Source organism: Eubalaena glacialis, chromosome 2, assembly GCF_028564815.1.
Source record: "Eubalaena glacialis isolate mEubGla1 chromosome 2, mEubGla1.1.hap2.+ XY, whole genome shotgun sequence".
NCBI classification, from domain to species: Eukaryota; Metazoa; Chordata; class Mammalia; order Artiodactyla; family Balaenidae; genus Eubalaena; species Eubalaena glacialis.
In genome coordinates this window covers 126804882-126828027 of record NC_083717.1, presented here as the reverse complement: position 1 = coordinate 126828027, position 23146 = coordinate 126804882, and the positions used below count along the sequence as shown (strand labels likewise).

Sequence of the window (23146 nt, the reverse complement as noted above, 5' to 3'; positions counted from 1 at the left end):
ACCGTTTTGGAATAACATAGAAAGCAATATTAATAACACTTTGGGCTTATGTAATGCTTTTGTCTGAAAATCCCTGAAGGCATCATAAACATTAATAACATGAACAAAAGTCCTAATAATACTAGCTGGGTCTCAAACAGAAAAGATTCCTAACCTCATTCTGTAGATGCTGAGATTTAGTCACAAATCGGCTAGGAAAATTGCCTCAGACTACAGAAGCAGTCACCAGCTGAGCCAGCAATAGAAATCAATGCTTTTTGATTCTCACGTCCCCATTCCAGACATTGGACTTTTTCCTACAGAAGCAAGAGGCATTCGATCTTTACTCTTGAACTCTTGAATGTAACATTTTATGTTCACAAAACTATCTAAAACTATCTTGGACTCTCCTCCCTGCCTACATCTGTTATCCCCAGTATCAGGAGCATCAGTTCACTCCAGATGTCTATTTTAGGTGTGGACACAAATATTGTAATGGCTGCTTTTCATGTTCCCAATCATACTTACCCATACTAGATCTTGTAAATGCTCCCACTTTAACAAGATTAGAATGGTTTGGTTCTCTTTCACCATACCTAGACTTGGAGCCTTTATTGAATTTGAAACTTGCTAAAGCAACTGACACACACGCACACGAATCTAATTCATTAGATGATCTCACTATTAAATAAATTTTTTTCCCTACAAACTGGTTGGTAAATATTTACCTTAAACTAGATTTGCGTTAAATTCAACTTGTACTCTGAGTGTCTAATATCTTTTAGAGCAGATCAAAATCTACTCAAAGCCAACTAACTAGTTTCTTCTCCCATTATAGATCTTGACGACTTTTAGTATTTCTCCCTTAGAGCTGCTTTTATGAAATGATGTGGAGCTTTTCAGCTTTACTTTTGAAGGAAGGTGATGCTTTGCTTCCCTTTTATATTTGTCTGAAAGCACCTTCGCCATCCAACTAGCATCTGTGCTACATGTGAACTTTTCTACAGAATCTCCCAAACAAGGTGAAAAAAAATCATTAGTAGTCCAGATTTCAATCTTCCGCACAGCTCAGGTAACAATAAATGAGTAATTTGCCGCCCTTCGCTTTGGCAAGCTGATGCCTAATGATTACCCAGGGACAGGATAATGGTACCATAGTGATTACACTATGTTTTTCTAACCACTTTCAAGGCCTTTGCTTTCAGACCTGCCCTAATGAAAAGAAAGCTCTGAAATTGGGCCAGGTTTTTATTAAAAATGTTCTGACAGGCTCTGCTTAGATAAAATGTATTCACTTCTCAGATTTGAACCTTCTTCAGAGGATTTGGGCTCCAGAGTGGATATGATTGCCTGAACACTTTCATAAGGAGGAAATGAGGTGTTGGTTAATTCCAAAAGCCACTGGAAAGATTTATTTAAAGAAGATACAATGATAACCCATCTCTAGACAGTTTACTGGCTGAGGGAGAACTGTATAAGAAAAGGAGACAGAAGATCATAAAAATCTGATGTTTGTTTATATTACTGAGTTACTGTGTGATTTTACAAAAGTTAATTAATATTTCCAAGTTTCTTGGTCACTGTAGGCAGTCAGCACAGATGTTAATTATCTACTTTATAGCTAGAAGAGATTGATAGGTGATAATGATAGATAGACAGGAATACAGGTAGACTTACTATTGACAGGAACCACTATCTGTGCATGCAGTTGTGGCTATAACTAGTACCTTTAACATTTTTATCTGCAGGAAAACATCTGGGCAGCATTTAATCAGCCTCTAGTACATCCTCCACACTGCTTCCAGAACTGTCTTTCTGAAGCACAATATTTTATACAACATCATTGTGTAATACCTCACCAGTGCCCAGTGTTTATCTGACAATGGTTTGTTTGATAATCACCTGGGAAAATTTTAAAACACAGATTATTTCTGCCCCCTTTCTGACTCGGTATGTTTATGGTGGGAGTGGGGGTGGATAGGTGTACAAATAACAAACCTGTATTTTTAAATAATCTTCCTCAGGCTCTCTGGGTAAATCATATTTGGAAACCATTGACTACAGTATACATCCCAAACTCTTTGGAGGACTAAAGACCCTTTACTGGAGGACGCTAGGAAACTATCGTAAGAGTCCACACTGAGGTAGAAGAATACAGATGTAAAAACAGGGGACAAAGCAAGTAGGAGGAGCTCTGGATGTTACTCGGGATTTTGGATTAGGTGATAGGAGGATAAAAACCAACAGGGATATAAAGTGAGGTAGAGCAGGGGTCCCCAACCCCCTGGGCCACGGACCGCCAGCGGTCCGTTAGGAGCCGGGCCGCACAGCAGGAGGTGAGGGGCGGGTGAGGGAGCGAAGCTTCATGTGCCGCTCCCCATCGCTCCCCATCACTCACATTACGGCCTGGACCATTCCCCTCTGCCCCGTCTGTGGAAAAATTGTCTTCCATGAAACCGGTCCCTGGTGCCAAAAAGGTTGCGGATGGCTGAAGTAGAGACATATTTGAGGGATGAAGTAGAAAGTGAACGTATGAGAAAAGTGATGAGTTTAATGTGTGCAGAGTCTGAAGCAGTTGTTGATAATTAGCAGCCAGTTAAAATGAGAGATCTGGAGCTCAGGGAAAGCTTCTGGGTAAGACATATTGCTTTGAGAGTCAGCACTCATGGAGCATGGATAAGATGACCTAAAGAATATAGCTGAGAATTGAACCCTGAGTAGCTCCAAAATTCAGGGCAGGCAATGGATGGGGAGCAGACGCAGAGATGACTAAAAACAAGAGGTCGCAGAGTTAGAAGAGAGGTGTCCCAGAAGCTTGTGTGTCAGGGGTGAGGAGTTGACGGTGTCCCATGTTCTAGAGGGCCCCAGGAGGATTAGAACTGAAAGGCCTACACTAGGTTTGAGGAGAGCCAATTTATTGATGTGTGTTGACAGATGTGTTGCTGCAATTCACTGGGAGGGAATGGGGCTGGAAGATATTTAATTATGTATTTATTTATTTTTATTGAAATATAGTTGATTTACAATGTTGTGTTAGTTTCAGGTGTACAGCAAAGTAATTCAGTTATATATATATGTGTGTGTGTGTGTGTGTGTGTATGTGTGTGTATGTGTGTATATATATATATATATATATATATATATTCTTTTTCAGATTCTTTTCCTTATAGGTTATTACAAAATACTGAGTACAGTTCCCTATGTTATATAGTAGGTCCTTGTTGATTATCTATTTTATATATAGTAGTGTGTATATGTTAATCCCAAACTCCTAATTTATCCCTCCCTTACCCCTCGCTATCCTCTTTGGTAACCATAAGTTTGTTTTCTGTGTCTGTGAGTCTATTTCTGTTTTGTAAATAAGTTCATTTGTATCATTTTTTTAAGATTCCACATATAAGCGGTATCATATCATATTTGTCTTTGTCTGGCTTACTTCACTTAGTATGATAATTTCTAGGTCCATCCATGTTGCTGCAAATGGCATTATTTTGTTTCTTTTTATGGCTGATTAATATTCTATTATATATATATGTGTGTGTGTGTATATATATATATCTCCACATCTTCTTTATCCACTCCTCTGTAAATTGTGCTGCAATGAACATTGGAGTCATGTATCTTTTCAAATTAGAGTTTTCTCTGGCTATATGCCCAGGAGTGGGATTGCTGGATCATATGGTAACTCTATTTTTAGTTTTTAAGGAACCTCCATATTGTTCTCCATAGTGGCTGCACCAATTTACATTCCCACCAGCAGTGTAGGAGTGTTCCTTTTTTGGGGCTGGAGGATATTTAAATTCTATTCTTCTCTTTAAAGCAGCTTGGCTGTGAGGGGATGAAGATATGTAGTAATAGGTAAAGGGCCAAAGGCGGGATTTGTTAGGTAGAAGAGGCTTGAGCATGTTTATATGCTAAGGAAAAAGAACAACTGAGACGGGAAGATTGAGGATAAAGAGGAGAAGAGAAAATTGATGGAATGAGGCTGTCAAGGAGATGAGAGAGAAAGGGATTCAGAACACAGTTATGCATTTGGGCATGGGAAGCAAGAGAAATGGCCCTTCCTCTGAGGCTTAAGGTAGGATGGCAGTGTAGATAGAATTCTTATCTCAGATGCTTTGATAAGCCTGATTGGGGAAAGGTTGAGTAGGACCTTGAGAATAGCAGTGAAACGTGGAGCAGCTTCTCTGCAAATTGAGAGAACAAGGCTCTGAGATTCTAGGCAATATTAATAATCCACTGGCAGTTAAAGACTATGAAAATATAACAGCACAAATCTCATCCACCTTGTGGTTTTTCTCCCATAGTTCTCAGCAGGGTATACAGTAGATTCAGAGTTGGGTTTTTTCAGGGAGGGTATGTAGAACAAGAAGATAGAACTCTAAGGATAATAAGAATTGGGAGGTTGGAAATTATGATTCTGAGCATTAGACTGGAAGTGTAAGCCCTACCATCGTAGAACAGAAGTGAAAGTTCTTGGAGTTAGGAATTAAAGGAATTGAGAAGTGAGACGAGAGTTGGTGTGGGATAAAGCCTAAAATTAAGGCTCAATATGATGTGCTGCCTTGACATCTGGTAGAATAAGAAGGGCCTCAAATACCTTAATCACAAGCTTCCCCCACTCCCACTCTGCTCTCAGAGGTAAGACCCCCTAGCCAAACAGCCCTCCTTATCATGGGGACCAGGTGCAGTTCCTGCTTATCCCTGAGTAGTGGGTTTCAGTTCCCTGTCATCCCATAGAATTATCCCAGCAAGCCAATCCCCTGGGAACCAGGGGCACCTACCCTCTTGGTACTATAACGCCGCCTCCCACTGCCCCTTGGTAGTTCACTCTGCTCCCAAGCACAAGCCCATGTAGCCTGGCCTGGCATATGGTGTCCTCCTCTCCTGAGCTGTGAGTATCATGAGTATCATGGGACATTTGGGGCCATCCTCACAACTCCAGGGCAGGAATCCCTCCCTCACCAACAGGGTTCTGAATAGGAGGTGATTAAAACAATTGGGTGTGGTGTTCACCTGGACAAGATGATACCCAGTAGGTGGAAGTAGTGTTTTTCTGAAGGAAATGAATGTTCCCACTGTCAGTCATCCAGGGAAGTGAATAATCATGGGGCAGAAATTGAGAAAGCTTTGTATGCCAAGCTTTGAAGGATGTAAAGTTACAGAGCTCATCATGGTCATTCATGTTCTAATTGTGTTACCTGGAGCAGTTTTGTTGGGTAATGGATAAAGGCAGTCAAATTTAGATGGACAGAGAGGAGGGAAAAGTCAGCAGGTGCCTTGGAAGAGTGTGGCACCCTGAAAAGTTGAGGCAAATCATGACCCCAATGGGGGAGGCAAGATAGACAAGAAAAGCATGTATGGCATGATGTCAGGACTTGGGGAAGAGGGAAATTGAGAGTCAAAAGCCAGTTTTAGTAAATGCTGGAAAGCAATTTTGAGGCAGGTGGAGCATTAAAGATAAGAGCAGACAGAGAATATCCAGGTAACATGAGCCATGTGCGTGGGGTCTAAGATTGTCAGAAACTGCTGACCTTCCTAATGCTCAAGCTGAGGCGTGTCAGAGAGTTGTAGGAGGTCAGAAAAAAAGGACCCACGTCTTCAGAGACAGATCTGTGCCAGATGTTATACTGGACACTAGGCATGATACTTCATTTAATTCTTTCCCAAGCCAAATAAGATGGGTATTATCGTCTCCTTTTTTTTCAGAGGTGGTAGCTGAGGACCGTAGAAATAGGGAAACCTGGCCAAATTCTCAGAGACAAAGGCTAGACTAGAACATCGATCTCCTAATTCCCACTACTGTCCTACAGTGACTCTGTCAGTTCCTATCACTGGACATTTTATTTTGAGATGCTATTATGTTCAAAACTCTATTTTAGACACTGAGGATATAGGACATCAGTGGATACAAGAGTTCCTTGCTTTCAAGGAGCCTACAACATAATGGGAAATGTTGTCATAGTCATTCCTCCAGGAGAAACAATGACTTATGCCAAAAGAATTTTTAAAAATTGGTAATGTGAGGTCTGTCTTTACTGCATACTGGATTATAAGTTATTTTCAAACCTAGTGTAATCCTTTTGCCAAACACGAGAAGAGGGACCACTTTTACCAGTGAATATAGAAGCATCTATTTTTAATCACCCTTTTGTTTTTGGATCTTGCACCAGCCCCTACAGCTTAAAGCTGTGTCTGTTTCTCTTATAAGCAGCCTAGTTATAGGCATTGTATGTGGTTCTTTAAGAGCCTTATGATTTTTTATTATCCCTTTGTGACAGTTTTCTCAGAGTTATGCAAATGGTATGCCAAGTGTAGTAGACTGAAATTTCTTCCATTTTATCTCTGTCCAAATAGAAGTTGCCTCATCTGCATATAACAGTTCCCTTTGCAACTCAGTTGTAGTAGAAAATTGGAATTCATTTGTATTTGCATTTCCTGGGGATACAGACAAGAGCAGATGCCAATAATGGATGTCATAATTTGCTGCCTTCTCTTTGCTGCCTATAAATCTTTGAATATTTTTCCTACAATAGCAAGTAAAGAGATTCAGCAAGCATAACGGGGAGAGAGGAGATGTAAATCTCAGCAGTGGTGGTGGATTCCAGCTATGAATATTTCAGAAACAAGGCACTCTCTTTAAATGAAACACTAATGGTTTTTAAGATGCTGATAGGCCTGATGTGCTTTTGATTTCATTTAATAACCAAAGCTCCTGACTGCATAACACTAGTTCCAGGTTTGTATATTCTAAAGAAAGTCTTTTCTCCAGTGCTGGCCTCATTGTGGTGTTAAATCTTGATTGCCTACACACTACACCAGAGATATGCAGGTACGCACAGTTCAAAATTTAAATTATTTATATTTGGTTTTGAAATGACACATATACAAAAAGTCTCTCTCTCTCATTTTACACACAGGCATACAAATATGCACACTCACCCAAATTCACCCCCAAACACCTAGCCTTGGGTCTTTGCTTCCCTGAACCTTTTTCCAGTAGTTTCTGACTCAACTGAGTGTTGGTGATTATCCAAACATCGATATGAAAGACAGCATGTTTACTCAAATTATGAATCCCAAATATAGAGATTTCAAAATGTAATGCTATTGATCAAATGTTAATTTTGTGGTTTTCTTACATCTTATATCTTGCAAGTAATAAATTAGGAAATCCAAAATTCTCCAATCTCCCCTTTTTCTAACTCACTTGGGCCATTTTTCTACCATTTTACTTTATTTATTTATTTATTTATTTATTTACATCTTTATTGGAGTATAATTGCTTTACACTGTTGTATTAGTTGCTGCTGTATAACAAAGTGAATCAGCTATACATACACATATATCCCCATATCCCCTTCCTCTTGCGTCTCCCTCCCACCCTCCCTATCCCACTCTTCTAGGTGGTCACAAAGCACCAGCTGATCTCCCTGTGCTATGCGGCTGCTTCCCACTAGATATCTGTTTTACATTTGGTAGTGTATATATGTCAGTTCCACTCTCTCACTTTGTCTCAGCTTACCATTCACCCTCCCCATTCCTCACGTCCATTCACTATGCCTGTATCTTCTTGGATTGATCCCTTGATCATTATGTAGTGTTCTTCTTTGTCTCTTGTAATAGTTTTTATTTTAAAGTCTATTTTGTCTGATATGAGACTTGCTACTTCAGCTTTCTTTTGATTTCCATTTGCATGGAATATCTTTTTCCATCTCCTCACTTTCAGTCTGTATGTGTCCCTAGGTCTAGGGTGGTTCTCTTGTAGACAGCATCTCTACGGGTCTTATTTTTGTATCCATTCAGCCAGTCTATGTCTTTTGGTTGGAGCATTTAATCCATTTACATTTAAGGTAATTATTGATATGTATGTTCCTATTACCATTTTCTTAATTGTTTTGGGTTTGTTATTGTAGGTCTTTTCCTTCTCTTGTGTTTCCTGCCTAGAGAAGTTCCTTTAGCATTTGTTGTAGAGCTGGTTTGGTGGTGCTGAGCATTTGATTGTCTGTAAAGGTTTTAATTTCTCCATTGAATCTGAATGAGATCCTTGCTGGGTAGAGTAATCTTGGTTATAGGTTTTTCCCTTTCATCACTTTAAATATGTCCTGCCACTCCCTTCTGCCTTGCAGAGTTTCTGCTGAAAGATCAGCTGTTAACCTTATAGGGATTCCCTTTTATGTTATTTGTTGCTTTTCCCTTGCTGCTTTTAATATTTTTTCTTTGTATTTAATTTTTGATAGTTTGATTAATATGTGTCCTGGCGTGTTTCTCCTTGGATTTATCCTGTATGGGACTCTCTGTGCTTCCTGGACTTGATTGACTATTTCCTTTCCCATATTAGGGAAGTTTTCAACTATAATCTCTTCAAATATTTTCTCAGTCCCTTTCTTTTTCTCTTCTTCTTCTGGGACCCCTATAATTCAAATGTTGGTGCATTTAATGTTGTCCCAGAGGTCTCTGAGACTGTCCTCAGTTCTTTTCATTCTTTTTTCTTTGTCCTGCTCTGCGGTAGTTATTTCCAGTATTTTATCTTCCAGGTCACTTATCTGTTCTTCTGCCTCAGTTATTCTGCTATTGATTCCTTGTAGAGAATTTTTAATTTCATTTATTGTGTTGTTCATCATTGTTTGTTTGCTCCTTAGTTCTTCTAGGTCATTGTTAAACATTTCTTGTATTTTCTCCATTCTATTTCCAAGATTTTGGATCAACTTTACTATCATTATTCTGAATTCTTTTTCAGGTAGACTGCCTATTTCCTCTTCATTTGTTTGGTCTGGTGGGTTTTTACCTTGCTCCTTCATTTGCTGCGTATTTCTCTGTCTTCTCATTTTGCTTAACTTACTGTGTTTGGGGTCTCCTTTTTGCAGGCTGCAGGTTTGTAGTTCCCACTGTTTTTGGTGTCTGCCCCCTGTGGGTATGGTTGGTTCAGTGGGTTGTGTAGGCTTCCTGGTGGAGGGTACTGGTGCCTGTGTTCTGGTGGATGAGGCTGGATCTTGTCTTTCTGGTGGGCAGGACCACGTCCAGTGGTGTGTTTTGGGGTGTCTGTGAACTTAATATGATTTTAGGGAGCCTCTCTGCTAACGGGTGGGGTTGTGTTCCTGTCTTGCTAGTTGTTTGGCATGGGGTGTCCAGCACTGGAGTTTGCTGGTCGTTGAGTGGAGCTGGGTCTTAGCGTTGAGACCGAGATCTCTGGGAGAGCTCTCGCCAACTGATACTACGTGGGGCCGGGAGGTCTCTGGTGGTCCGGTGTCCTGAACTCGGCTCTCCCACCTCAGTGGCTCAGGCCTGTCACCCGGCCAGAGCACCACTACCCTGTCAGCCACATGACCCCAGAGTCAGTTTCTGCTTTCCTGGAGTGCCATCTTCTGCCCCAACTCCTGTTTTCTGTTTAGTTAAGCAAGGAGGCATTAGACGGAGGGGGCTCCAGTGCCATGACAACCAACGTAAGCAAACCAAAATCTGTACCATTTTACTTTAAATGTAAACCTTTGTTTACTACATTGTTTCAGAAATTCTGGAGCCTCTGGCAAGACTACCTCTCATACACAGTTTTTCCTTTTTAACATCTGCCAACGTATACAGCCTTTCTATAAGGTGTCTATTATTACTCTAGTGAGATGTTGAAATACATTAATTAGTGTTAATGTTGTACACTAACCCCAGTATACCTCATTAACCAGCTATATTCAGTAATACTACTGCCAGGAAGTATTGGCAGCCTATAGCTTAAAGAAAATTATCCAAAAGAAAAAAAGGAAAAGGGAAAGAAAGAAAGAAAAGAAAAGGAACTAAATAAAAGTTAACACCTAGTTGATGAGCTTCCACTGAGTTCAGAAAAATGTTGAAATCAGATATATACGATTCTGACCACAAATCTCCTCCAGATTTGAAGTCAGTGATCTTGTTGCCTAAATTACTGTTCACTCCCTAACTTGGCTACTCCGTTCTCAGCCTAATTACCTCTTTTCTCTTCCTAACAAGCCAAGTGTAATCTTCATGACGAAGTCTTTTCTAATTCCTCAGCAAAGAGTTTCTCATTCCTCCTGTAGGAGAGCTGCTGGTGCCCGGCCCAGATCCCTTTTAGCAGCTCACGTACAATGATTGCCTCCCACCAACAGGAGCCACCTCACTCAGAAGCGTCTGAAATGTTGCTCTCTGTCCCAGAGCTGGCGATATGGGGAGACAAAAGTCTGCCCTCTTGCCTCCAGGTGGGACAACTCGGTGTGCCCTTCATGCTGGAAAGTTCACCAGGGGATCGCTGAGGCTAGACTTCTGCTGTATCTCCGTCTAGCTTCATCCTCTGCCCTATTCTGCTTTCCTCACTAACTTAAAGTTTCTTCTGAGAGAACTCCTTCATTAAATCATTTGCACTAGAATCCCTGTCTCTGGCTCTGATTTTGGAAAACCCAACCCAAGATAGTTGGTACCAGGAATAATCCTAGAAAGCAGTCTCTAAGGATGGGAGGCTGGGGTGAGATCATTCACCAGCCAGATGGCAACAAAGACTTTATTACTTTTGATTAGTAGCATACTGATTCCTGACCTGCTATAGCAGTACAGCTGCTGAGACTTTCACCTCTGGTGATCTTGGATGGCATACAGGTGGACATAGCTTGTGTAATGGTCCTAAGGCTCAAGAATTTCAGGGAAAATAATAACTGTAAAGACTGAGGTATTTGGGAGCTGTTGCTAAGTGCTACTAATGCCTTAAAGAGAGAAAAATGACAGGCTCAGACTCAGTCTCCAATTTAAAGTAAAACATACTTCCTTGACTGCAGTTAAAGAGACCCGTACCTCTTGTTGCCAAAGTGCAGGCAGATCTGACAACCAGTCACAGGACTTGACTGTAAGAGTGGCAGAAATTCAAAGAAAGCTGAATTCATAGGCTTGGCGAGTCTGTGATACCAGTCAGAGCCCTGATAGGGATGGGACCAATTGAATGGGCTCCCTCTCAATATGGTTCGTCTGGCTACTACCATGGCTGACTGTCTGACCTGTCAGCCACAACGACCAGCACTTTGCCTCCAATCAATTTAAGCAAACTGATAAAATTGGACCCTTTCCACCCTAGAAAGAGAAACCATTTAATCTGATTGTGATTAACTCGTATTCTGGATATGAGTTTGCATTTCCTATTCACAGTGCCTCAGCCAGTACCAAGATTCAAAGGTCTGATCTACCAGCATGAAATCCAGTATAATATTGCCATGAAGCAAGACCCACTTTATGGCAAATGAGGTGTACTGTTCCTACCACATACTATACCATTCAGAAGCTGCCAGCCTGACAGAGTGCTGGAATGGCCTCTTGAAAGTACAGCTGAGGCTTGAAGATGACAGCCCGTAACATGGTGCTATGTCTCCAAAAGGTAGAATATATGGATCTGGTGATCAAGGCATGGAAGTGGGAGTCAGCCAACACCTATAACTGAAGTAACCCATTTGGAGAATTTGTGCTTCCCAACCCCACACATTTAGGCTCTGTGTGTCTAGAGGCCTCAAGAAGAGGAATGCTCGTTAAGTTTTCCACTGAAATTAAAGCTGCAGCTGCTACTGGTCATTCTAGGCTCCTTATACCAATAGACCAACAGAAAAAAAGGGAAATTACCATATTGGCAGGGGTAGTTGAACTCTGATAAGCAGGAAGTAAGACTCGTTGCATCGTGGGGTAGGGAGGAATATTTTTGGCACACAAGTGACTCCATGAGTCATCTCTTGGTATTCCCATGCTCCATTTTAATAGTGAATGTGTAAATGGTAAGTGGGTTAATATAGCAACCATGACCTAGAATGGTCAAGGTAACCAGAGATTCAGATCTGTCGGGGATGACAGTCTGGGTCACCTTACCAGGAAAGCTACCCGAATCAACAAAAGTGTTATCCAGGGATTTCCCTGGTGGTGCAGTGGTTAAGAATCTGCCTGCCAATGCAGGATACATGGGTTCGAGCCCTGGTCCGGGAAGATCCCACATGCTGCGGAGCAACTAAGCCAGTGTGCCACAACTGTTGAGTCTGCGCTCTAGAGCCCATGAGCCACAACTACTGAGCCCACGTGCCACAACTACTGAAGCCTGCACGCCTAGAGCCCATGCTCTGCAACAAGAGAAGCCACTGCAATGCAAAGTCCATGCACCACAATGAAGAGCAGCCCCAACTTGCCACAACTAGAGAAAGCCCGTGTGCAGCAACGAAGACCCAACACAGCCAAAAATTAATTAGTTAATTAATTTAAAAAAAGAAGCCGCCTACCAATGCAGGGGACACGGATTTGAGCCCTGGTCCGGGAAGATCCCACATGCCACGGAGCAGCTAAGCCCATGCGCCACAACTACTGAAGCCTGCGCGCCTAGAGCCCGTGCTCCATAACAAGAGAAGCCACCGCAATGAGAAGCCCGTGCACTGCAACGAAGAGTAGCCCCAGCTCGCCGCAACTAGAGAAAGCCCACGCACAGCGACAAAGACCCATTGCAGCCAAAACTAAAATAAATAAATAAATAAATTTATTTAAAAAAATAATAAAAGTGTTATCCAAGGCAGAGAGGACTCTAGAATGGGTGGGTAGAGAAGGGCAATGGTGAGTACTAGTGCTGTGGGGACTGTAGTTTGTCTCACTAACCCTCCTCATGTAAGTTTCTCCAGAAATTTTGAACAACCCAAATCTTGGAGAAGTTGTGCCATCAAGATACTAATTTAATGTGAGAAGCAAGTGGGGCTGAACGGTGTAAATAGTGGAATGCAGTAGACACAGATTCTATTTCCTGGGCCAGTGCACCCATCCCCCATTTGCTGTGAGTGATGACAGTTAATAGTCTACAGGGATATGCCTGAGAGTTGTCCCCGGTCGACAGAAGCCTGCGCATTTGGAAATGCCTAGGGGCGTATGCCTTCTCCCCAGGGCCATCCTGGAGACTGTGCTTTATTGATATAAGGTCTGGGCCTTTATCTCAAGGTGGGACAACTTTATGATGCTGTTCCTGACCCAGAGCTTCTTGAAGAATCAGACCGAAGCTGAACTACTGAACTTACATCTTTGTCTATATTCTTGCTGCCCACACTGTATGTTAGGTTTCACTTGAACACATTCCCTCAATAAATCACTTGCACAAGAATCCTTGTCTCTTAGGCTCTGCTTTTAAGAAACCCACCCTCAGAAATTCTCTTCTGTGTTCTCATAGCTCCTTTCACTTTGTATCAAATACCTCCTATCATATCATTTATTTTTATTTATTTATTTTTGGGCTGCGTTGGGTCTTTGTTGCTGAGCGCAGGCTTTCTTTAGTTGCGGCAAGCAGGGGCTAGTCTTCGTTGTGGTATGCGGGTTTCTCATTGCGGTGGCTTCTCTTGTTGCGGAGCACGGGCTCTAGAGCACAGGCTTAGTAGTTGTGGCGCACGGGCTTAGTTGCTCCGCGGCATGTAGGATCTTCCCGGACCAGGGCTGGAACCTGTGTCGCTTGCATTGGCAGGTGGATTCTTAACCACTGCACCACCAGGGAAGTCCCTATCATATCATTTAATACTTTGCATTTATCTTCATTACTAACTATGAGCTCCAGGAGGAATTTGTCTCTGGGTCTCTATTATCTAAAACAATTCCTGACAGACTACATAAAAGCATATTGAATCAACTGAACAAACAACTGAGCAAATGAGTAAATAGTCATTATTGTAGGGTTTGCCAAATCTGGGCTAGACTATGCTTTGAATCTTTTCATCTTAATTAGAAAAAAAATTCAAGATAATTACTGTGGCTGATCAATAGTTTCAATGTATGTAATTCTCAATTGAATGTAATTTCCAAGTAATAATAATGTGTTTTTCTTCATTTTTAGCTCTATACCTGAAGGTGGCGAAATTCAACTGATCAAATTGTGCTGGTCTCAGGAGCTACCAATTGCTCACTCTGTGATGGAAGGACTATACCATACTCCTGCAGCACAGAGGAAATCCTCTAGGGTAAATAAATTGTTTTTTTACAATTTCTTCTGATGGTAAAATTCCACTAGGCTTTTTCCAATGGGGAAATCCCTTGAGCTTTTCTTTTGATTTATTTAGGAAACAATGGTTCCTGCCTCTTCCAAAATAGTTTAGGCAAACATAGCAAAAGGAACAAACAGTTCTAAACAAAGGTTTGCAAATTTTCTTCATATTTCCTCTGTGCAGATTTATAGATGTCTTATTGGAAAATCTCAGAGACTTTAGTTAGCAAAACTTCCCATGTGGGATATTTCCTGTTTGCTCCTTCGGATTCACTCCTCATTTTCCCACCCTTCTATGTGACCCTAAGAGTCTGACCTGTTTGGACTGCATCAGTGGTAGAATTTTTTTTATCATTAGTGAGCATAAATACTTTTCACATACTTATCGGATATGTGTGTTTTATTGATAATCTGTTCATGACCTTATTCCATAGGGATGTTTATCTTTATCTTAATAATTTCTAAGTTATTTTTATGTTAGGATTATTACTCCATTGTCTTACATATATGTTACATTATCCCTAGTTTTCTGTTTATCTTTCAATCTTTTGAAACAGTACCTGAATCTTTATTTTTATATTCTTTAATGGTTTGTGTGTTTCATATCTGACTTAGATATCCATGAAAAATTCTGGTTATGAGTCAAATAAATGGAGGATCCCTAATAATATTTAGCTGCTATGCATAATGCCTGTTGTTTTAGGGGGTTACTGAAAATAACTTCTAGCTTGGACACTAGAAGACAGAAGAACATCAGATTTCTTTAATTTGTCTATTGTAGAATAGATCATATTCATTGATTTTCTTTTGAAAATTCTTCCCTCTATTTTATTTGGAGCTATCTAGTTGCAGAGCTTCCCAGTTACTTTGTGGAGGTTGGAGGCAAGTGCACCTATGCAATTCCTCAAGCATTTCATTCCCTAATCCAAGGATTACTAGCAACTTTTCGGGTCACTCAGTAAATGGGCCAGTGTGGAATATGTTGCTTCTAAATTCCAAAGAGGCCCACTAGGCATTGTGTCTCTTTTTCGGTTGTGCCATAACTTACCCTTAATCTTAGAAGGCACATCTCAACATGCCCTACAGTACTGAAGTGCTAGAAATTTCACTGAGGTAGAAGGTCCCTGAATTTTTGTCAGATTTATTTCCCACCCTCTGACACACAAATGTCTTACCCATAAGTCTAGAGTAGTTTTTATTTCTTCCTCACTAGGTTCAGTCAGCATAATGTTATCAATGTAATAGACCAGAGTGATTTCTTGTGGAAAGGAAAGGCAGTCAAGATTCCTGAAAACTAAATTATGACATAGGATTAGAGAGTTGGTATACCCCTAAGGCAGGACAGAGAAGTTGTATTGTTGGCCTTGCCAGCTGAAAGCAAACTGCTTCTGGTGGTCTTTATTGACAGGTATCAGAAAAAGCATTTGCCAGATCAATAGCTATATACCAGGAACCAGGGGATGTATTAATTTGCTCAAACAATGAAACCCCAACTGATATAGTCATTGCAATTTTAGTAATTATTCAGTTAAACCTAATATAATCCACTGTCTTTTCAGTTAAACCTAAAATAATCCACTGTCTTTTCCAAGATCCCTGTCTTCTTCACAGATCAAATAGGAAAGTTGAATGGGGATGTGGTGGGAATCACCACACCTGCATCTTTCCAGTCATTGATAGTGGTACTAATCTCTGCATTCTCTCCAGGAATGTGGTATTGCTTTTGGTTTACTATTTTCCTAGGTAGAGGCAGTTCTAATGGCTTCCAATTGGCCTTTCCCACCATAATAGCCTTCTCACCACAGATCAGAGAACCAAAGTGGGAAATCTCTCAGGTGCTAAGTATGCTTATTCAAATTATGCATTCTACAACTGGAGAAATAACCACAGGATGGATTTGGGGACCCACTGGCCCCACTGTGAGTCAGACCTGAGCTAAACTTACATTGATCACGTGACCTCCATAAGCCCCTACTATAACTGGTGGACCACAGTGATGCTTTAGGTCACCTGGAATCAGTGTCAGTTCAGAGCCAGTGTTCAGTAGTCCCAGAAAGGTCTGATTATTTCCTTTTCCCCAGCATACTTTTATCCTAGTAAAAGGCCATAGACCCCTTTGGACGAGGACTGAAATACAGATTAGCAGTATAAATGTCTGGCAGTGTACCAGGGTCTTTCCTTAAGAGGGCCTCCCTTGCATTTAAAGCGTTCCAGGTCTGTAAACTGGCTCAAGTCTGGGAACGGATTGAGGGGCTGTGACTCTCTCTTTTTATATTCAAGTTAGACTTTAATTCACTTAACATAGAATTTTTCTGCTTATACAGATCAAGTAAGTATTTAGTAGGCTTGCTATTTAGTTCACATTTAGGTATATACCGTGATCAGCTAGTGAATACTGCTTGAGTCAGACTATTCTAATTGCTGCTTTGACTCTGCTGTCCACTGCAGTAACCATACTCACTTTTCTTTTGGCAGTTGAGTGATGCCATTTGGACCCCGCCACTCTGGGATTCAGTTACTCTCTTGCATTTAGGTTTCCCAATTCAATGACTGCAGTTCCCAATGCAAGGTCTGGCTTACAGAGACAAGCAAGCAACAGAGCACTTCAAGGCTGTTGGGACTCCCCTCACAAATTGATTCCTCATAGTTGTGGTAAAAAGTGTGTCTTCTGGACTATCCCAGGGTGGGTGAGTAGGTCTTAAGTGACAAATCCACTCTAACATTTCAGTCTCCCTAAGCCTTTGAATCCCTTCCTCTACCGTAAAGCAAGGTCGGTCCAGCATTTCCAGCTTGCTCACTGTGGGCCACCTTTTGGTCCATGTTTTAGCCAATCAACCAACCAAATTGTTAGCTCCCTTTCTAACTCCCCAAGATGCAAAATGAAATGCAGAATCACTGCTTAGTCAGTCCATATTAATGAATTTGGCCTGATCCAACTTTATATTCCTGATACCATTATCCCACATCCTTATTATCCATTCCCACACATGTTCTCCAAATTTCTGTCTGTACAAATTGGAAAATTCAGGTTCTTTTTTTTTTTTTTTTTTGGAGTATATTGCACATCCTCATGGGTCACACTTTCTACCTTGGCCTTAGGGACCTATTGGGTCTTTAGCCTGGTTGTAGGTCTGGAAGCACAGAGGAGTGGGGGACAATCAGCATTGTCTTGCGTGGCATCTGCCTCAGGGTAGACCATTACTCTTTCATCAGGCATTGCAGGGTTAATCCCCCTCAGATGGGGATGGAGAGGCTGCTTCTACTGGAGGTTCCACTGGGGATGAAAAGACCTCTTCCATTGTGAGTAGAGAGGCTGCTTCCATTGGCAAAATGATTCATCAGAATTTAGGGGCTCAGTGTCTGTAGCTTCAGCAAGGGCTTTCCATGTGTCCTCATTCCACTCTTCAGGATCCCAGTGCCTTCCCAATCAGTGCCCTTTAATAGTAGACACCTTACCAGGCTGGGAGTTCAACATGCCTTGTAATTTAGCCAGCTGCAGGTTGAGATTCTGCTTTTGATTTTCAGCATTTTCAGCCCTGCAGCTATAGGAGCACACATAGAGCTTTCAGGTCATTTATGTGGCTCTTGAACTGGGAATGTGAATCCCTGAGCTCATTCTTTTCTTCTCCCACTTTGTCCACCAGTGTTAGGAGCAATGAGTTACTCTCCTTATACTTGTTAGTTTGACAAAAATGTTCAAAAGTATCATGTACACAGACACTTAGATCCTTGCTTCTTGTAAGTGGTTGTTTAGGAGTCTCCAGTGGTGATATTTTGCTTATCTCTGTTGCCAGAGGTTACCTGATCATGAACTATCAGTGCTTTCTTTATTACTGGAAATGGAGTCATTAGCATCTTTAAACCTAATCAAATTAGAAAGCCAATTCCAGAAACCCCAGAACCAATTCAGAAAACTCATTCTTATAATTCTATTCCTCTAGAATCCCTGTTGGTAAAATCTGTTTTAGAGTTCCCCAGAGAAACAGAACCAGTAGGATAGAAATAGAGAGGGAGATAAAGATGGAGATAGAGGTACAGCTAGAACTAGAGTGAAAGTGATAGTGAGAGCAAGAGAGAGAGAGATTGAGAATGAGAGAGATTTATTATAAGGAATCAGCTCACATGATTATGGAGGTTGGTAAATCTTAGATCTGCAGGGTTAATCAGCATGATGGAGGCTCAGGAGAGCCAGTGGTTTGGTTTCAGTCTCAGTCTGAAGGTCTGAGAGCCTGATGGTGTTGTTCTAGTCCAAAGCCCAGAAGTCTTGAGACCCAAGAAGAGCTGATGTTTCAGTTCAAGTCCAAAGGCAGAAAAAAGCCAATATCCCAGTCCTCAAACTCTCAAAAAGAACTCTTTTACTCATGGGAGGGTCAGCCTTTTTGTTCTAGTCAGCCTTCAACTGATTGAATGAGGCCCATCCACTTTAGGGAGAGCAGTCTGCTTCACTCAGTCTACTGATTTAAATGTTCATCTCATCCAGAACTATCTTCATAGAAATATCCAGAACAGTGTTGACTAAGTATCTGGGTACCCTGTGGCCCAGTCAAGTTAACACATAAAATTAATCATCACACCAGACTTCCCCCCCCGCCACAAAAAAAGGCCTTAATCTTTAATACCAAGTATTACCACTCCAACTTGTATGTTATGTTTGTTGGGTATTTAAATCTCAATTTGTTTGTTTCCTCCTCCCCAAATTAATCATTATTATTCTTGTTATTTAATGAAGTCAGTACTTTTTTAGACTTATCTACTTTTTACCAATTTATTTGCTCACCTCTCCTTATTTCATCTCAATCCTTCTTTACCAATTCAATATTCTTTTTCATGAAGAATATTCAATAGCAGTTCCTTCAGTGATAGTCTATTGATAGTAAATACAATTCATTTTTATTTGTGAAATGCCTATTTTGATCTCATTCTTAAATGATGTTAAATGAGCACAAAATATCCATTTTTGTGAGAATTTAAAATTTTCTCAGCTCATTGAAGAGGGTAATTTACTTTCTTCCATTTTTCATATTGCTACTGAGAAACTTCTATGTCTAATTGTTGATTCTGGGCTGCCTCTTCTCTTGGCTTGGTTTAAAAATCATTTATTTGCCTTTGCTGCTTTAGAGACTGCTTGGGATTTATAAGATTTCTTGAATCTGAGGACTGTAGTGTTTTATAACTTCTGGAAAATTCTCAGCCATTCTTTTAATAGATAGGCTTTTCACCATTCTCTCTATATTGTCCCCTGAAATTACTTTTGAATATATGTGTGACTTTCTCATTTTACCTCATGTCTCTTAACCTCTCTTTTTTGTATTTTTCCATTTCCTTGGTCTCTCTGTGTTTCTTCAAATTTATCCTTCTATTCACTAATTCTATCTTTAGCCGTATCTAATCCCTTTTTTAAAAATTTCAGTGACTAAATTTTTTATTTCTAAAAGTTATTTTTCATTTTTTTTTCAAATTTGCCTGGTCCAATTTTTTCATTAGTAATAATCTTGCATTATGTTTTAAAATTATAGGAAACAAAACAGTTAACTGGAATCAGATGTAAAGAAACTGAACATCCTTTGTAGAGAAAAGGGAACTCTTATGCACTTTTGGTGGGATTGTAAATTGGTGTAGCCACTGTGGAAAAAAGTATGGGGGTTCCTCAAAAAATTAAAAATAGGACTGTCATATGATTCAGCAATTTTACTTCTGGGTATCTATCTGAAGAAAACAAAAACACTAATTCAAAAGGTAACATGCAAAGCAATGTCCATTGCAGCATTATTTACAATAGGCAAGATATGGAAGCAATCTAAATGTCCACTAATAGAAGAATGGATAAAGAAGATGTGGTACATATATGTATAAATATATATATATGTGTAATATTACTCAGCCATAAAAAATGAGATTTTGCCATTTGCGACAACATGGATGGATATAGAGAATATTATGCTAATCGAAATTAGTCAGATAAAGATGAATACCATATTATCTCACTTTTATGTGGAATCTAAAAAAACAAAACAAACAAAACAGTATGAAAAGAGACTCATAGATACAGAGAACAAATGGGTTGTTTACAGAGGGGAGGAAGGTGGGTTGGGAGCAAAATAGGGGAAGGGGATTAAGAGGTACAAACATCCAGTTATAAAATAAATAAGCCACAGGGATGTAATATACAGCATAAGGAATATGGTCAATAATATTATAATAACTTTGTACAGTGACAGATGGTTACTAGACTTATTGTGGTGATCATTTCATAATGTAGGCAAATGTCAAATCACTCTGTAATGCACCTGAAACTAACATAATATTGTACATTAACTATATCAATTAATTTTTTTAAATAAAAAAGAGAATGAACATCCTTAAAGCAAACACACAAGTGCCTTTTAAATTCTTTTAAACAACAATGGATTTATACTATAGGATGCTTTTGTAACTAGCTTTTTTATAAGAAAATTTGGAGATCTTTATGTATCAGCATATATAGATAGACCTAATCTTTTTTAATTGCTGCAAAGTATTCAATTATATGCATTGTTGATAGTATTGTATTACTTTCTTAGACTTTTGAGTCCTTCCTCTATTTATTTTAGTCAGTTTAAACGTACTTATTTTTTTTAGTGTGTTTCAATCTTATTACCTAAAGCTCCCAGGGCCTTATTCTGCTGTTTGCTTTTTCTGCGGATGCAAGTTTTTTATAGACGTTTTTTTCCTACCTAGGTCCCAGGTCACCTCAACAAGGTTTCTCTCATTTCACTTTGCCAGTAGATGACTTTTTCCCTAGCTACCCTTGCCCTGAGGACATAGCCCTTCATATGTCCTGGACTTATATATGTGTCTTTGAGGGGAGGGTTTGCTAGTCCAACTCGCCAACTCAAGCAGTTCCAGTGCTTTGGTTTTTGGTCCATAATGTTCATTAAATTCCTTTCAATAACAAGAGTGACTAATATGCCCCACCCTCTCAAGCTGCCAAACTTTCAGCATCAGTTCACTAATCTGGTTTTCAATTTTCTCTTTGCTTTTAGCCCCTGGGGATTTTACAACTTCTCTGTGAGTTTGACTATGCATTTTCAACAATGTTTGTTATGTTATTATCTCATAAGTGTTTGCTGCTGAAGATTTTCAGGGTCTCTAATAGTCTGTAATGTTGCTAGACACAGAAGTCCTACTGTTTTATCACTCAGCCTTAGAAATGCCTGGGTGCTGCTTGCCTCTGAAACTCTCTAACTCTGAATTCCTTGTCTTCATGTGTTCTTATTGATATATTTAAGTAAAGTGGGGCTAATTTAGGTCTGAAAATTTGACATGGGTTAGTGATCGCCTTGTTTGAATTTCAAAGTAAAAATGAACATGCCTAATGAACAATGCCAAGGACATATCTGGCAAATATCTTTATTCTTCCTCACCTCCTTCCCTTCTCTCACACGACAAAAGCTCAAGCTCCCTGTTTCAATTTCAAGTCCAATATCAATTTTATAATTACATTCGAGGCAGTGCAAGGTAGTAGAAATAATAGTGACTACAGTGAAACAACCTGAATTATAGTTTAAGTTCTACCACTAAATTGTATGCCCTGGAATTAAATTATTCTACCTTTTAGTGCCACTGTTAATCTGTATGAAGCCCTCAAGCTCTATCTATGATCATGTAATTCTAGAGCTTATTACTTCAAAGAATTACTTCTAGCCACCAAAAGTGTAGAATGATTAAAAGCTGGAAGGTTTTATGTTTTTACGTTTTTTAAATTATAATTTTTAAAGGCATTCATAAAAACTGAACGAAAGGGTAATTCTTAGTTTCTGGAGTTTTCCCATAAATCAGGAGAAAGTGGTCATTAGATACATTATATTAAAATTATTGAGGGTAAGAAAATAGACTGACATGATTTCAATAGGAAAAGTCTAGGCATCCGAACATGTAAGTGTCTAGGTTACATGTAGGGCTGGAGCTAACTATTCTGACCCAGAGCATAATTGAAGGAATTAAATATAGTCACAAAGCATGTAATTAAAGAACTGACTATGGTGTTTCATTCTTTGCAGTAATTCGACATTTCGTCTACAGTGTCAGTTTATCCTGTCTTCTCCCCCGTTTACTCTTACCCCTACTCACACAACCCACTGAAGCCCAGAAATAGACAGAAGTCACTAGAGAAGGTCTCAGAATCCTGACTTCCTCGATCCTAAAAGCTATTTGTAATAGTTAGGAATTATATACACATATTTCTATGGTCAGAGCACTTCCTTTAATAAAAATGCTGGGAAGGAAATTTGTAGATCTTTTTGCTCGTGGCCTTTTAGTACTTTTGACATTTCAGAGGTGAATCTCTCTTGCGATTTTGCCTACTCAAATTTATATGGGTTCCTTCTGTACTTTCACCAGCGATTAATGGGATTATTTTATCTTTAATTTTCTTTAACAGTAGTAAAGGACCTCCAAACCTGTGGTATGATTTCCTCAAAAAGCACTGATAACATTTTTTAGACTCGCTCTCTGGAGGCCTTAGTTGATAGTAGGGAAATGTACCTCCCATAGACTTCCAGTAGATGGCAGGTACAGTATTTCAAACCTCTCATAACATGAAAAAATCCAATAGCTCAATGCATAAATATAGATTGTTATTGTGTTTTAAATCTCAAGAGCAATAAAAAGAAAGAGTAAAACTTTTGTTTATGGATCTAGTATCATATTACCATATAAGTATCTTCTTATTTTTGTCTTCTACTAAAAATACAAATGCAACAAATGAAAATATGTCTTTATCAGGGAATGCCTGCAATTCCAGATTGCAAATTAAGCATTTAAATGTTGAATAATATAATCACCATGTTATAGTTGTTAATTAAAGTGCTTAGTGAACAAAGATACATTTAGCAATTTTTAAATATAAATTTTGGAGGATGAGAAACTATTGTTTTATAGCAATTATAGTTTAATAGGCTTCCATTTTACACTTTATTTATTCAGGTTTTTTTTACAGATTCGTAGATGGCAGAAGTACAGACATAGATAGACAAATACATACATATGTACATACAGACAGACAGACAGAATTCTCAATCTGTTCCTTTGTTTTCTTTGACTAATTAATCCCATAATGTTTCCTTCAGCTTACTATAGAAATGACTTTCTACAGTGTATTTGGAAAGAAATTCCTCTCTACTATCTATGGTAAGAAACAAAGAACGTTTAAGC

General features: G+C 39.6%; 1 protein-coding gene across 2 annotated transcripts in view; it reads left to right on the top strand.

The window, feature by feature from the left end:
* PRKD1 (protein kinase D1) overlaps positions 1–23146 on the top strand; it is a 474378-nt gene that overhangs the window by 45725 nt on the left and 405507 nt on the right. The window contains exon 2 of one of the 2 annotated variants that reach the window (XM_061180741.1): positions 13808–13931. In XM_061180741.1, coding sequence (XP_061036724.1) covers positions 13808–13931 — 124 coding nt within the window. Of the gene's footprint in view, positions 1–13807; positions 13932–23146 lie in introns of those variants that run through there. The other variant, XM_061180743.1, reaches the window with a different exon arrangement.